Raw genomic sequence first — 17,034 nt, 5'->3', positions numbered from 1 at the left:
CCACTGCTTCCATGCTGATGCTATTGGCCCATCCATCAATCTTTTGCTTTCTGGAGGTCCTGACCGTGGTTAGGAGGATTTGGACCCTCCCCATCTGTGAAGTTGTAGGAACTGCTGCTAGTGGACAGTCATGTCATCTACAGGACTTCACTGAGGTGGAGATATTTAGTTTTTCCTTTCCTGTGAAGCATCATATTGCACTTTAAGATAGGTTCATTTTTGTTATTTTTCAGGGCGTGCACACACACAGATAAAAATATAAAATACCCCTTTTGAAACATTGGAATGTAAAACTACTTTATTTCTTAGAATTCAGAATGATACACACAAACACACACACACAGAGACAAAGCAGGCTGCTCCCTAAGGCAGAGGCACAACTCTCCCAACTTTGTTCTAGGCTAGCTTTTTCCTGACTAACTGCTGCTCTCAGATTACACATTTCCCTACAGAGTCCCCAAGCATGCAAGCAGGATCAAGAAACGCTTTCCCCCCACTCATAAGGTGAAAGTTTGCAATTCCAACACAGTCTTCTATACACCACAGTTTTGAACACTTTTTTGTGGGGAGGGGGAGGGACATCTCAGGTTTTCTCCTCTTTTTTGGAGCTTCTGTTTGAAAGGATGGACATCCAAAGAACTCTTTCTTTCCTATATATTTTACATCTTTAGCACTGATACGTTATGCAGTTTATCAATATGGGATCAGTTTACTTTTATCAGGTATCTTTTCCTCCCCAGCTCCTTTTTCAATTTGAAATGAAAAGGTCTCCAAAAAGGTGCTTAATGAGAGAAGTAGATATGGAAATAGATATAGTTTCAGACTTTGCCAACACCAAAGAGCTCTGGAGTTAAGACATTCTCTTGTTCTCCCATCACTATCCTAATCCCTTTTAGCCACAGCAGTTTTAGCGATCTGATACAGAATCCATTGAAGTCAATGGAAAGATTCCCATTCTCTCCAAAGGCCTTTGAGTAGACCATTGTGCCACTGATAATTTGTCCTGTCCTAAATTTCAAACTGTTGCTTCATACCATGTTATCAGCTGTTGGTTTGGAATCATATTTTAATAAATTTGATTCTAAACTTGATCCTGTGGTTCTTAATATGCCTATTTTAGTATAAAGAGTTGGAGGAAAAAAACTAATGAATTACCAGTACAATCTGATAACTCAAAAACCCTTATAGGTCTGGTGATAATAGATAGTGCTCTACTCCACAGAAAATGAAAGGTTCTTTCAAATGATATTAAATATTGTAATATCAGGATATTGGGTTTATCAGCATTTTGATGACACCGATTTTTGTAACATGATTTTTTTATGGTTGCTGGAAGCAATATTAGAAAAAAGAACTTGAACCTTCTTTCTAGATTAGTAAAAAGCATTTTGTACACTACCCTTTTCAATTCTCTCCTTGACATCTACTTTTAATTCTACTGTTTTATGTTATACTTTGATAGTTACTGTCACTCCAGTAATAGATAGAGAAAGTTATGTGTAGAAATAAATGTAATTTGTCAAATAAGAAGAAAACTTTGCAAATTTCCAGATCTAACTAGCGTAGCACACACATGGATGGAAAAAAATATTGATACTCAAATCAAATTTCACAGACCAGATTCTCAGATGCATTGTTTCTGCTTCATGAGTTCTAAACTTGGATCTAACCCTAGAGCCAGAGTAACTGGCCCCAGGAGAATACAGAGATGGTATGAGTATAGGTTTGATTTTTCGCATTGGAAAGCAATTTTCTTCATCAGAGCTATTCATTTACACTAGCTGAGGATCTGGCATATAACCTGTTTGATTTTTTCCTATCTGTATATATAGGTTGGCCTTGAAATGCAGTTTAGAAACAGATCAAATGAATTATGTTCTTCCTTTCTGCAAGGTAAAAGGGAAGAGGACTTTGGCAGAAAACATTGCAGACAATGGAGGTGTGCGAGAGGCTTTCAGGGTAGGTGTAAGATTCCCAGTGGTGATGCAAGAGCATGCGTACCAACCTCAGGGAGCAGACTGTTAAAAACCAAGGCACAATCCCCTAATTGCTTGTGAGTTCTAAACTTGGATCTCACTAACCAACTGCACCAAGTGCAAGCTTCTCAGGCACTTTAACAGCCTTAACATGGAGTCACAGACCATCCCCTTGGATACTCCGGCCTGTCTCATTAGCCAGGTGAGCGTCTCTCTGTGACAGATGGCCTCTTACACCAAGAATCACAGCCAAATGCAGGTTAATTCTAATCCCAAAGAGCCAGTCACTTACCCCAGGTCAATTGCACTTTGGGTTTCACACCAAGACAATGCTTGTAGCCATTCCTACAGTAAACTATTTGAAGATTAATTAAGGGAAAGGGAAAATAGGGAATTATTTACAAGGTTAAAGCAAGCAACATAGACACATGAATTATTACAGTCTTAGATTTCAAAAGATAATGTCGGCTGCTATAGTCAGCAAGCTCTATTTGACCTTTAGGGGTAACCCCAGGTTAAGCAGCTGAGGATCTTTTGCTTATGCGCAGAAACACCTTCCATCCCCTAACCACAAGTCCAAGCAACATAGAGATATCTAGTTCCTTTTTGTTGTTGTTTTTTTTAATTCCCCTCCTGCCATGTGCTCTGAGCTGAAAAACTCAGCTGATGGGAGGAGTCCACTTACATGACTCATCTTCTCAGGGCCAGAACAACAATAAGAATTTTTGGTCCTTTTGCTGGCAACTCCGCAATCCAGATGTGGGGAGTTTCCAGTTGTAAAACCCACCCAATCTAGTATCAATGGGCCTCCTCTTTCTGGAGGGGCATAACCATTTCTATAGAAGAGCAGGTCTTCAAACTAATTAATGTCCCTCTCCTGTGTGGCAATTCATACAGTCCCAGAGGCTCACCATAACCACTCACATATTACATTACAACATGGAACACAGATATTACAAGTAAGTTTAATGCATTCAGCAATTCACAAGCATTTGATAGAGACTAAACACTCTTCTAATTCGAACACCTGTTTTATCAGTATTAATCCACAAGTGATCCAGACAAATTCCAGCTATGTATCGGTTAGTGTCCAGTTGAGACATGGGGACTTTGGCATGAGCTGGCACCTGGCATGCCAGTGTCAGAGTGGGCGGTTGTTTTATTTCTTTGTGCTTGGGGGAAAAAAAATTGAAACACAGTATTGTAAAAACTGCTGTTGAGCTCGGTATCTACTGAACAGTACTCACTGTACCTCTCTAATCAGGCCTATAGGAAATGGATTGAAGAAAAGAGGCAAGGAGAAGAGGAGGCTTTGTTACCAGGCATTGAATTCACCCACAATCAGCTCTTCTTTCTCAGTTACGCTCATGTGAGTACTAGAAAATGCATTTTCAAGTTGATGTATCCACTAGGTTGCTCTACAATCTGCTTGGTTTAAAAATAACACTTCCACCCTCCCCAACCTTTTCTCCAAAACAAGAGATTTTAACGGGTTGAATAAAGACTCCTTTTTCTAAACTTACAAATTTTTTTTCTCCTTCTCCCACTGTATCCTCTCAAGGATCTCACTCATCTTTCATCTCATCCCCAAACTTTTATGCCCCCTTTTTCTTTGCAACTTACTGGCTCCTCTACCTCTCCCACTGAAAAGATTCCAGCTCTTGAATGTAGTTGTCACGACAGCCATATCCCTCTCTCTTGTAAACCTCTTCCTCTCAATAGCCTTCAAGCCTTCATCCTCTCTGCCAACTTTTCAATCACTTCCCCTTCAGTTTCCCACCTGAATAGGCCTTTGTAGGGTTTCAAAGATTTGACAGTCTGACTTCTGGAGCCTCAGACTACTGTAGTAAATACAATGGGTCTTAAGCCTGGTATATTGGGCATGTGTTCAGTGAAACCAAGCAATGGAAGAGAGAGAAATATTGGAAAGTTTGTTCACTTTGTCTGCTGTACATTAAGATTGCCTTCTGGTGCCCTTTGTATATTCAGTGCGCTTTTAGAAAAGAGGCATCGGTATGGACATTAAATATCCTTGAATTCATCTTATTTCATACAAAGGATTAGGTGCTCGACCAACTCACAAGGTCTGTTAGGGTGTACTGGGTATAATAGAGAAGGGGATAATTCAGTATTTGTCTATATTGTCCATAACCCCCTTTTTGGTCACTCATAATTGGGTCAGATATTACCTTAAGAGTTGAAAATTGAGGGGCATTAAAAGAAACTTGGAAAATACATCAGGAATCAGTGTTGAAAATAATGAAGTAATGTGTTAAGTAATATCTACAGTTGCTAGGACAAGAAACATCATTAATTCACATCTTTAATATACACTTTAGAGGTTTAAAACCAAGAACATTCACAGTGGTTAAAAGGGAGGAGAAAGAGAGTTCCAGATGGTGCAGCACAAGACAAGAGGCGACCCTCAATTACAGTGACTCTCAAGGGAAAGGACAATCAAAGAAGTTAGGATTAGATGAGCTAAGTGAGCAGATGGGGAGCAGCAGTGGTTAGAGACTTGAATCCCTGGAGAGTGTTTGAAAATCAGAGATGTTTTAAATTAGATACAGAGAAGACTAGGAAGCCAGTGGAGGTGAAGGAAAATGGGTGTGGTATTGTTGCTGCCCATCTCATGTATATTATAGTAATACATGTAGCAGGGTCAGCTACATTTTGAAAAATGTGTTCCCCAAATAATGTACATGTTTGTCTTTTCTTCGTTAGGTGAGATGCAATTCCTTTAGACCAGAGTCAGCAAGAGAGCAAATCTATACTGGAGTTCACAGCCCTCCTCAATTCAGGTAGAGTAAATAATATATCTGTTTAAAGTACACAGCCGTAACTAGGGCGGGGCAAGAGGGGCAACTGCCCAGGGTGAAGAGCTCGTGGGGGCGCAAAAATGGGGCAGAGCAGGATCAGGCCCAGCTGCGGCAGCCCCCCACCCCGCAGGATTGAGCCCAGCAGTGTTGGCTGGAGTCCATGGGCATAGTTGGGGGCGCCGGGCATTGCCCCCCCAAACAGAGGCCCAGGTTGGAAGTGGAGGAGGTGGTATGGAGCTGCTTCTCCTGCTGAGTGCTCATGCCTCTGCAGCTGGACACCACCTCCTGGGTCCTAGTGCCAGTGGTCTTCCCCGTCTACATTTGGTGGCTGCTCTATATGGCCACCATCCTGTTTTCTGTACAATGGTAAGTGCACACGGGGGGCATATTGGGGAAAGGGGATGAGGTCGGGGAAAGAGTGGGGAAGGAAGGGGATGGGATAGTGCAGAGGACAGTGGGGAAGGGGAATGAGATGAGGAAGAGAAAGGAATAGGGAATGGGCAGGGGGATGGGGATGTGGGAGTGGTGGGAGGGGGCTGGGGCTAGGGGATGGTATGGGGAAGGGAAGAGGATAGGGGAATGGGCGGTGGGAAGCAGGAGCCCCACATGCAGCATCCCCTTGGCAGCAGCTGGGGCTCCCCTGTTAAGCCAGCCAATCCCTCCCCAGAACTGGCAGCCCACCTTCAGTGGGTACCCTTGCCACAAGTACCCCCTCCAGCGCCCCCCAAATACCCTCTCCAGCTCCTTCCCCCACCCCCAGCAGTGTCCTTTATTTGGGAACTTGAAATATAGTAACCCTAGGGGTCGCTCCATTCTCACAGGCTTGGTTTCTGGAGCTGGCGGGAGCAAGTCCATCCTGCCAGCAGCCACCTGTCCCCCAATGGTTGGGGTGGGCACTGGGCTTACATGGCTGAGCTCAGACCTCGGGCTGCTTGACCGCGAGCCCGGCCACCAGAGGCAGCTGGCTCAGGGAGCAGGGCAGAGAGGGTTGCTGGGCAGCTAACCAGAGCGCTGGCTCCCACAGCATGGAGAGCCAGGGGCCCAAGCAGACCAGGTGGCTCCCAATAGCTTTTGATCTGCCAGCTCCTGGCAGGAGGCAATGGTTTTCAACCTGTGGGGCACATTGCCCTAGGGAGGTGCACCCCACAGTGTGAAAATCTCTGTGCTAAATGGGAGGCAGAAATCTGGGGAGACACATGAGCCCGTGTGCTACCCCCCCCCCCACCCTCCACACATCACTTCTAGGAGGCTGGAACAATTGTTATAGTGGGGATGCTGCAGATGGAAACTGTGGGAACCATGTATTTGGTGTTTGTTATTACTACTTCAAGCCAGGGGGTACAGCAGCACCCCCAGCATCCTGCACCACTGGTGCAACTATGATTGTTTGCCCTGGCACTAAATGCTTAGTTACGGCTCTGCTATGAGACAATACAGTGTCTAAGTGCAGAAATACAGGACATTGAAAGAGGTAAAGGAATCAATACAAAAGTGGGCGCTGCTCTCATTGTTCTAGCATTTATTTATTTGTACTTGAATATTTTTATTATCTCCACTTCTGTTATTGGGGATAGGCGTCTGCAAAAATGTGGGTTTTGCACCAGTCTTGGAAAGTGGTCAGACTAGATCTTCTTCTGATCTCTTTTGGGGGGTGTTCCATAGTCCAGGCCTAGAATCTAAAACAGCTTGTTTGCCTCTGGTCTCTGTGAATCTCAGGTTGCTCATGGAAATTTTCCATGTCCCTGAGGACCACAGTGGTTTTGGGCAAAAGCATTCTCAGCTGATGTTATCAGGTTATGGAACAAACTTCCAGAGAAGAGTAGGTGAATCCAGAATCTGACCATCTTCAGGAAATGCTGAAAAGCCTTCCCCTTCAAAAGGCATCTTTTTACCATAAGACTGGCACTCAACAGTGACATTCCTGTGAAATTAATAAAATCTGACCAATCAAAACCAACAACCCTACCTCAAGCAGTGGTTTTACCTCAAGAAGGGAGAAGTCCCAGAGATTCCACTAGGGACTTTGTTATTGCTATCAATTTTACATGGAAGGTCTCAGATACTGTGGTGAGGGATGGCAATATAAAACCCTATGGATACATGATTTCATCCTTGAATAGTCTTTCCTCACTATGTACTGTTTGCCATTAGTTCTATTTGTTAACTGTAACTATATTTTCAATAATTAGCAGTGGCTGTTCATTTGCAATAGCCGTGTCTCTAAGTGGCTGATACTGCAAGCAGAACTTGAAGTGACTTCAAAGTTTCTAAATGCAGGCCCTGAATATGTATCTGATATCTTAATGTTCACTGATGTTTTATTTGCAGCCTAATAGTATATTGTAGTTCTCCCCAAAAAACTGACCTTTAGGCATTTTTTGCACTGCAAGTATCCCTACTAGCAGAAAGTCCAATCAGTGTGATGGGAATTTCTTTTCCACCACGCTGAGCTACATTGAAAGGCTGATTGTATGCAACGGAGAAAAAGTGCTATTTCACTGCAGACCCAAGATGAAAGAGACACATGATTAATTGCTTAGTAGATACATTTCTGCCTTTAGCCCAGACTTTCACTTATTTTAGTACCATTTCAAACTTCACATTAGTAAGCATTAAGAGGCTAAAAAATACTAGGAGTAAACAAAATGTAGTTTTATCAGTGGTAAAATAATCCTAGCTGACATCATGAAATAAGGGAGGTCAGGAAAGAGAAGTCAAGAGCTATGTGCATAGAGAGAGGGAACTATTGTCTCAACTGGAGGTGATCTCTTCAGGTTGGGATGTAGACATTGCCAGAACAGTGTAAGGGAGTCTGTACTCCTGTTTTCTGTGCTGCACTTGCAGGGCCGGCCCACAACATTTTGGCACCTGAGGCAGGGAGCTCAAATGACACCCCCAGGTCCCCTCGCTTGGGCCAAAACTTTGAAAGGTCTCCATTCTGCCTTCTTCCTGTTCTACTCCTCTCATGGTACTGCTCTGCTACCTACCCCAATAAAGGAGAACTAACAACTTAAAATGCCTTGTTCAAAAATTTTAAATAACACTTAACTTTCAAACGCCTGAACAGCAAATGTAACTTTTCTTGTCTGCATAGTAAACACTGGCATTTCTATCTGTTTGAATAATCAAAGTGGTGCTTTCTGTGCCTTCTTGGTTGCAAATATTTGAACTGCTTCCTGAAGGTCCACAGTCTGGGCCAGCTCATGCTCTATTGAGATGGTTGCAAGGCTGACCAGCCTCTCCCATGTCATTGTGGAGCATAGATGTGTTTTTATTAACTTCAGCTTGAAGAAGCTGCGTTCTCCACTGGCAATTGTTACAAGAAGTATTAGAAGTATGCGCAGAGCAACAAAAGCATTTGGAAAGAGGGTGATCATCTTATTTGTGCACATATATTCCAGAACAGTCTTTGGAGTTGATCCTGCTGAAATGTACCTTGAAAGGGCTTTCAGTTCATCACCTAAATCACTTGAATCAATATCGCGCATGTCATCATGTATCAACATTGTCTCTAGTGCCCTGCATTGCTGGTGTAGGTCTTCTTTGGGTATAGTGAGGAGTTTTGAAATATCATACAACATCTCAAATATACCGCTGTGTTCCTTGAGCTGCATGAAACGTTTTTCAACTGATGGTATTGCACAATCTAGCAGCTGGTTAAAGAATTCAACTTTGAATTGTTGTTTGGGGTCTCTTATGGGATTATGCCGTGCCTCGTAATCGAAATATCTTCTTCTTCGGTGATTCTTGTATTCTTGAATGGGTGGGAAAATAGCTTCAGTGTGAAATTCCTCTGCCAACTTCTGTGCACTCTTCAGAATGTTTTGAAATCCCTCATCTGACTGGTAAGACTGTAGGTATGACTTTGCTTTGTCCAGTTGTTCCATTGCTCCAGATATATCAAGGTCAACACCTTGGAGTCTCTTGCTTACAACATTTATTTCAAACAGTATGTCATGCCACAACACTAAGCCACACAGAAGTTTGAAGTTATGTATGTTTCTAGTGATTCCATTTCCCTCTGCTACTGTTCTCCCATGAACAGTTCCTGTCATAGCATTATCCTCCATAATGGCAACTATGGCATCATCTATCTTCCCAATTCGGTGTTTGATAGGCTTTTATCGCCTCCACTCAACTTTCCCATCGTGTGGCACTCAGTGGTTTCAGTGTCAAAGAGGATGTTCCCAGATGTTGCTTCAAAATTTGCCATTGATGAGTTGATGCAGAGAAAAATACATAAATGCTTTGAATTACATTTAAAAATTCAGCAGCCTCACTAGAAGCTGATGCTCCATCACTGACCACCAATGAATGAGAACTGCATGGGACAAAAAAAGCTCGAGGGTTTAACTCTTGGATCTGTGTCTGCACTCCTGTGTTCTTTCCTCTCATGTTGGCACCATTATCGTAGCCCTGACCTCTCATGTCAGCTATCGCAATTCCCGTAACTTCCAACTTTTTAAGAAGCACATTTGTCATACCAGCTCCTGTAGTATCATCAATGTCCATAAATTCTAGAAAATGCTCTCTGTCAGTCACCATTGCAGGGACATTTTCACTAGGTTCTGTTGTTGTTACAAAATTCACCATTAAAGTCATTTGTTCCATATGGCTGATGTCAGGTGTGCAGTCAAGAATAACAGAGTAATATCTTGCTGACTTCAGATCTGCCACAATCTTCTGTTTGGCTTTTGTTGCCAATAACTGTATGATCTCATTTTGAATTGTTTTTCCAAGGTAGTGTTGTGTGTATATTTCTTGGGGGGGGGGGGGGGTGACTCTTCTTAGAGGCTCCTGGAATACAGCATCAAACTCAGCCATCAGCTCCACAATTTTAAGGAAGTTTCCATTGTTTGGCACATACAGCTGATCTTAAGTGCCACGCACTGCTAGGTTTTGGGTAGCAAGCATTCTCACAATGGCAATGAGCCTTTTCAGAACATTTTGCTAGTAAAGAGACTCTGATGCAATCTTCTCTTAATGCTGATCATCTATGGTGGCCTTTAACCTTAGTCTCATCTCAAGCTCTTTCCACCTATGGAATGCTCTCTGCTGATTTGCTGCCTTCTCATGGCATGCCAGATTTCTAGCCAGATTTTTCCGGTCCTTTGTTCCTGTAGAACCCAATGTGGTTGGAACATTAGATTGGAAGAGTTTGCAACAAAAACAGTATGCAGCATTCTGGGTTTTTGAATACATAAGCCATGGCCTCTCCACTTTGTCACCATTGGGGATTTCACGCCAGTAATGTGTTGGATGGAAACTTCTATTTTCATTGTCTTTGGGGAACATGATGTTTTTAACTTGCTGTGGCCCATGCAGTACAAGAAAGTCCCTCAGGCTACTGCTCAAGTGGGTCCACAGTCCTGGATCATCTAGACTTAAGGAACTAAACTCAGCAGCAGCTGTTTCTTGTGCCTCCACCGCACTCTTCTCTGATCTACACTTTTCTTCAGAAATGTGCATGGTTACATCCATTTGAGATGGAGATATGGATGCTGCAGTAGCTGCTAGGTCACCTGCACTCTGACTAACTGGAAGATCAGGCATCTCCTCACCATTCACATCCTCACTGGGCCAGAAGGCTCACTGTGAACATTTGTGTCTATGTATCTCAGGAGAGCTCCTTCCTGCTTAGATAGAAAAGCTTCCTTTGCTTGCTTTCTTTTTCTGAATGCTGCCCCAGAGGGGTGTTTTCTTCTTTCACTCATGACTGCTGTTCTGTGCCAGCTATAGTGGTTCTCAACACTCAATTGCAGGGGGCAAATAAGCAGGCAGGTAGCAGGGCCTGAGTGAGGGAAGATATCAGCATCTTAAGGGCCTAACTGGCTCCTACTACTTCAGTTAACTGCCTGTTCTCCTCAAGTGGGTTCAGGGAAGCAGCAGGAAACAGGAAGCTCCCTGAGAAGCTGGTGTTAATCAGTCCAGGCTCCTAGGGGTGCGAGGGAGGTACATAAGAGGCTCCTTCTCCTCTCTCTCCCTGCAGCTCCTGCTGCTTTCTGTTATTCCCTCTCACCTTTTCTCCTGCCTGCCTGTGAAATGCAAATTTGTGAAACGTTCCACATTGTTATGTCTCTTGTGCCTTCCTTCCTCTAGCACAGCACTCTGTGCATCTAGAGCAGAGAGAATACATTTGCACCAGCAGCAGACACAATTTTCTACACTCTGGGTCCTAGTGGCATGCCCCCCTGCCCCCCAGTCTGCCTCAGTTCGCCTCATGGTAAGGCCAGCCCTGTGCGCTTGTTTGTTGAGTGACAAAAGACAAATTACATTCCATTAGCCTGTTAATCTGGCACCTTGTCTGAATGGTATGAGATAGATTTGGATACCCTTACTCTGTAAAATAGCATTTTATTCTACAAAATCCCACTTACTTCACTGGAGTTTCTTGCAGACTGAGGTCCTTCTCAATGCTTTGGGTAAAACAATGTTGGCCCTATGTTAATTTAGAGGAAAACTTTCCCTGAAATTCAAAACTTTTCCAATGCCTGAGAATAAAGAGAACAGAAAATGTAACTTCCACAAATAGAAACAAATCTAAAACTTTAAAGTTCAGCAGAATTCTGCAGGATCTGGGATGTATAATTTCAAATAACTCAGATGTTGTGTTTTGTTTCTTTCTTTAGAGTTATTGGTGCAATGAGCAACTTCGAGGAGTTCCGAAAAGCTTTCAATTGCCCAGTAAATTCAACCATGAATAGAGGTTCAGAATCCTGTCGGCTATGGTAGATGGTCCTTTTAAATCCGGTGCCAAGAGAGGGTTTTTTTATATCTATATATATAAACTGCTGTTTCTGAACTCTAACCCACTGCTACAGCTTCAGAGCAACATTCAGCAATATAGAGAGGTTTTATTTTTTTAATGCATCTTCATCATCTGGCCGGGTGACCTGCACAGATCTAATCATTGTCTGTTTATGGTTTGGAAGCTTTAAAAATTGGACAAGAGAAAGGAGAGGATTCAGGAAAAAAATTGACACTCCATGATTGGATTGCTGTTGATGGATTGCTGCCGTTACTCATTTTACTTCCTGATTTATAGTTTAGCGAGAGCAAAATGGTAGAATCCAATTTTAATCTATTGCTTTGCAGGAGGGCTTAGCAAAATGTTCCCATACAAAATTCAGTCCTTCCAGATTTCTTTAGTTCATGAGAACTGCTACATAGCCAGCGCTGATCTCCTGTGCAATACAGCATTTTGATAACATGCGTTGTCATTGCACAGCATGCCATAAATGATTTTGCATGATGTTAAGACACTAGATCTTATATAAATTCAATTTAAGAAGTCAGATCAATGCCTGAGGTTGGAGTAGCTACTCATTGTTTCCATCCACATTGACTAAACACAAAGATTACTTGTCAAATCCTGGGCGTTCTTCATGAGTGCCTTAATACAGATGCTCCCCGACTTACGCAAGTGTTCCATTCTGGAATGCATTGCATAACTCGAATTTTGCGTTAGTTGGGAACGTATACCTGACAGTTAACACCCCCGCCCCCCAAACCTGTTTGTAGCTTCTGGAACTTTTTCTGTAAGTCGGGTTTGCGTAACCTGGAGGGCGTCTGTAGCACTGTATGGCGAAAATCTATGAGTAGAAATGAGGCTAGGTCAGGGAATCCCTGTCATTGGGAAACACTAGAATAACTGCATTATTATGTGTAGTCTTGATTCCTGTTCCTAACAGGCACACATTTACACACATGGGGTGTATTTCACTCTTGTATACAGGGCCTGAACAAGGATGCTGCACCATTCACATCTCATGAAAGCCCCAAGCACTACCTAAGTCCTACTTGAGCCCCATGGGCTAGGGTTTAAAGAGATGTATGTGGTGCACATGTAACACCGAGAGACCCCGGTCGTTGGCGGGCGGGATCGAACGTGGGGCCTCTGAAGCTTAGTGCAGGAGTCTCTACCACATGAGGTAACAGCCATATAGCACTTAGCTAAGGCTGTAGCAGACTCGTTAATCTCTCTCTAAGTGGTCTCAGTGCCACTAGATGGGACAGAACACTACACCCAGAAGGTGTGTGGGTTACACACAGACTTGTGCTCAGTACCAGCGATAGGCATAAGTGGACTAAGCAATTGCTCAGGGCTTCAAGCAGCTCAAGAGGGCCCCCTATTCACTTTAGTAGTATGTGTGGTGTGTGTGTGTTTGTGTGAGGGGCAAAATATTTCTGCTTAGGGCCCCCAACGGGCTATCACTGCTTCTGCTTGTACTGGCCCTCTGCACAGGGGTGAAATCCACCTGTATCCATTAGGAAAGGGGGAGATGTGACTCAAGAACTTAGCATCTACAATGTTTGGCCTGTTTGCCTCAAAGAGATATTCAGATGCAGTCAACTTTCCAGATGCGGTATGTAATCAGGCAATTAAGTTCTTCATCTGATTTCCACTGATGTTCATAAAAGCATGTTTTCTATTGTGTAAGCTATATTATGTAGTAGTTAGGAAAGAAAAGCAAACAAAAATAACCTCTTGCCCAAGGAAATATATAGAGGTGGGTTTTAGGTATACTGTACAGGGCTTACTTTCACATTGATAGAAGTTTTACTGTAGTAGTTTAAAAAAAAATCTTCCCCTTTAAATGGTTTGGCTTTTTAAAAAATATTATCAGTATAAAAACAAGGAGTAGAGGTTACTGAGTAAGGCTGATTTAAATTTTTCCAGCAAAACTGGCTTTAGTCAAAAATCCAATTTTCTATTGAATAAAATTTTTCATTACAGTTGTCTTGTTTTCTGTGTCTCTTATGAAGGGAGGTGATACACTGGGGAAATGTAGTCTGCTCACGAAGCCCAGCCTATAGAGGAGAATGGGGGGCATGAGGGACCTGAACTACATCTCCCATGTGGCACTGCAACAGCATTTCTGAATCAAAATAATTTTTTTGAATAAAATATTTCACTAAAAAGTCAATTTTCTTCAGGAAGAAAAAAACATTTGCCAACTACCTCTGAGTTCCGTGCCACTGAAGTGTACAGTAGTAATTTTTTTCCTGAAGTTATTTGCCAAAGATGTCATTAAGATGGCCAGTATTTCTTATAGGGCCTTTAATTGCAGAAACCAGGACTCTTTGTTTGAGTAAGTCCTATTGAATTACATGGAACTACATGCATGATAGAGTTGCTGTTAAGTTACTGGTTTTAGTAAATTGACTATTGAATACATTCATGCTCAGGACATGAATATTGACATTATTTAGGTTCACTTTGAATAAGCAGCTTAAAGTTCAGGGGTGAAATCTTGGCCCCATTGAAATCGGTAGGAGTTTTTACACTTACATAAATGGGACCAGGCTTATCTCTAGAGTATGCAAAAACAGTTTTGCAACAGTCGGTTTTCTTTGCTGCTAGGGAGTCTGGTAAATTTCTTTTGTTTGCCTAATGCTCACAGGAAAGCAGAACAAAATAATTAAACGCATTCTTAGACATATGTTAACCAAAGATAATTAAAATCATAATAATGCCTCATGAAGTCTCTTCTCACTACCACTATCTCAGTAGTCCCTTTTATAGCTCTGATCTGCTTTCCTATTGTGCCTGTGTATCACCAGTGTCTTGCTATAACAAGTGTAATATTGTCAGTCCACCAACTATGTCTATCTTGCCAAATGACTTTATCAAAAACATTTAGTTCCTGCAGCTTCTAAATTGCACTTCTGGGTAAGTTTTTGGAGAATATTGAAAAAATCAGTGTATTTCTCCTACCAACAGATGATGTTATACTTTCCAGTGCTGGGAAGGTTGGAAAAGGTCCCATTAGTGTTCTTTTCACTTTAAATGAATATCATTGTTAATATGTTTGTTCAGCCAATGTTCAAATGTTAGGCTCCAGGTCAGGATAAATGGAAAAATATTGCCATGTACAATGCACATGCAGAATGTTTTGTAATGTGTGAATTTGAAGAGATTTTCTTTTGTTCCATGAAAAACAAAAACAAACATTTTTTTGCTAGTGCACATTTGGGCTCTGATCTTTGAAAAGAATTAGTCCCTGATCTTGCAAAGACTTGTGCACACTCAAATTTTACACACTATGAGTAGTTCTATTGATCTCACTGGGATTACTCAGTGTGCAAAGTGATGTATGTGCATAAGCCTTTGCAGGAGCAGGGTCTTACGTGCACGAGTAGCATCACACATGAGTAGTCCCAGTGAAGACACAGTTGTACTAATCACCCATGTAAAGTTACTCCGGTGTATAAGTGATTGCACTCTGAGCTGGAGTAGAGAAAGGTTGGTTAGTTTAAACCCAGCACCTATACAAATACCATCTTTCACCTTGTGTACGTGAACTTTTACATTCTAAAATTAGGAATAAAATGTATATGCTAAATATCTGATTTATAAACTATTTAGAAAGTTATGTATAATTTTTCATGAAGTATTGTTCAACTGGTCACACACATCAAGGGTATATTATATATTACATTACTGTGAAATATATAATTATCTCAAAAGAAATAAATGACTCAAGGGCAGAGCCACTGACTTAAAAAGCCTTTTCTGATTATGTTTTTTCATTTCGCTGGTCAGTCTATTGTATTCCCTGTTTTAAGTGCAATCAATCAATAAAAAAGCCATATTGATTAAGAATTTTCCTGTGTGCTTTATGGCAAAAGGTGTTTAGGATCTGGCTGTTTTCAATGATAAAATGTCATATTTGTAATATCTAATATTTGTAAAATGTAATAAGGAACATACGTGGCTCTATGGCTATGTGGTACCCAGATTTCAAGGCTACTGTTTCTTAGTTTTATTATGGTGGTGCTCAGAGGCTCCAATCAGGATCATCCTCCCATTGTGCTCGGTGCTAACTCACATGTAGTAGGACAGTCTCTGCCTGAATCTTAGTCTAAGGTTCCAGTCCTGCAGACACACATGTGCACTGCCATACAGCTTTATATGCCTATGTAGTGCTACCAAGTTCACAGCACTAGCCATGTGCATCAATATTTACAGGATCAGGGCCTAGTTTAAAACAAGATGCAACAACTCAGTATTTAAAAAAAAAAAGTGACTAACTCAGACTAACTCACTGTGTCCCTCCCCACTTCAACAGAACTTTTCCAAAATGTTTTTAATATGATCATTCATGACCCATACTCAGATTATTCCTTTTTCTATTGTTTGATCTAGATCCCATCTAAGTCTACTTTGCAGTCAAAAGAGAATAGTTAAATTGCAATAAAAATATAATGTATGTTTGGAAACAGATTGCTGAGTATAGTCTGTGAGCTTGTGGTGAGCAGGTCACCTTTCAATGGATCTCTGCACACACACCAGGATGTGCACCACCAGATATTGATATAGAATTAGGGCCTTACAGTTGACAAACTACCTGATTTGCTGAGCTTCCAAGAGCTAGGAACATCCCTCCCGGTGCAAAACTCTGATTAAAAATGCCTTAAGCAATCCACTGCTTATCTGATATGATAGGAGCCTGCTTCAGTAAATAGGTAATTTTATCACATTTTAAATTTGATATATATAGATATATATTAAAAAAAAAACCAGAATGAGAGATTCCCAAGTGATTCTGCCAACACAGCACCATGTTTTATTAACTGTATCAAAGCTGGCAGTTGAAAAGAATCTAGGTAATCTGTTACAGTAATCTGATCACAGAAACAGTTATGGTATAATATTAATCATCCATAAGCAGTGCCAGCAGGAAGACCATTATTTGGATTTTTTTATTAGAATGTATATTTTTATATAGCAATTGGTTTGAGATTAATGAAGACAGGCTTCAGAAAACATGATGTGGAAATTCAGCAGGTCCCTAGCTGCTTTTTGAACTGATATTTTGGACAGGCAGAGAGTAAAAAAAAGTCAGCCCTGTATACATAAGAAAGGAAAAGTTTCAAAAGTGTTTTTAAGGCATATTTTTACCCCAAATTTTAGGTTAGTAACCAGCCTCCTTCTATATGAAATGACGATGATGGTTAATATTGGGTGGTCTATGATCCCCGTTGGTCCAGTAAGCAGCAGAGGCTTAAATGTAGAAGCATATAATATATCCTGTCACTTGGAAGCTCTGAAAGTGCTCAAAGTAAGTGCTGAATAAAACATTTTTTTTCTTAAATGTGGAAGACAAATCAATTTACACCAGAGATTTTTTTTTAAATGTTCTGTTAGACTATAATGTTGCCATTTTTTGGCCCAGGTGGTTAGCCAATATTGGCACCTGGCCAGGTTAGAAGGCGAACCAAGTCAGGTATTTTTT

The 17,034-nt window shown here is 41.5% G+C and overlaps 1 protein-coding gene across 1 annotated transcript in view; it reads left to right on the top strand.

Annotated features, from left to right (window-relative positions):
- PHEX (phosphate regulating endopeptidase homolog X-linked) overlaps nucleotides 1-15,401 on the top strand; it is a 136,489-nt gene extending 121,088 nt beyond the window's left edge. Inside the window, exons 19-22 of the mRNA XM_034755287.1 lie at nucleotides 1,894-1,959; nucleotides 3,241-3,345; nucleotides 4,701-4,777; nucleotides 11,425-15,401. Of these exons, the coding sequence (XP_034611178.1) occupies nucleotides 1,894-1,959; nucleotides 3,241-3,345; nucleotides 4,701-4,777; nucleotides 11,425-11,527 (351 nt within the window). The 3' untranslated portion in view covers nucleotides 11,528-15,401. The remainder of the gene's footprint in view (nucleotides 1-1,893; nucleotides 1,960-3,240; nucleotides 3,346-4,700; nucleotides 4,778-11,424) is intronic.
- The last annotated feature ends 1,633 nt before the right edge of the window (nucleotides 15,402-17,034 follow it).

Source organism: Trachemys scripta, chromosome 1 (assembly GCF_013100865.1).
Source record: "Trachemys scripta elegans isolate TJP31775 chromosome 1, CAS_Tse_1.0, whole genome shotgun sequence".
NCBI lineage: Eukaryota > Metazoa > Chordata > Testudines > Emydidae > Trachemys > Trachemys scripta.
The sequence above is the reverse complement of the archived record's forward strand: the minus strand, read 5'-3'. Positions and strand labels throughout refer to the sequence as shown.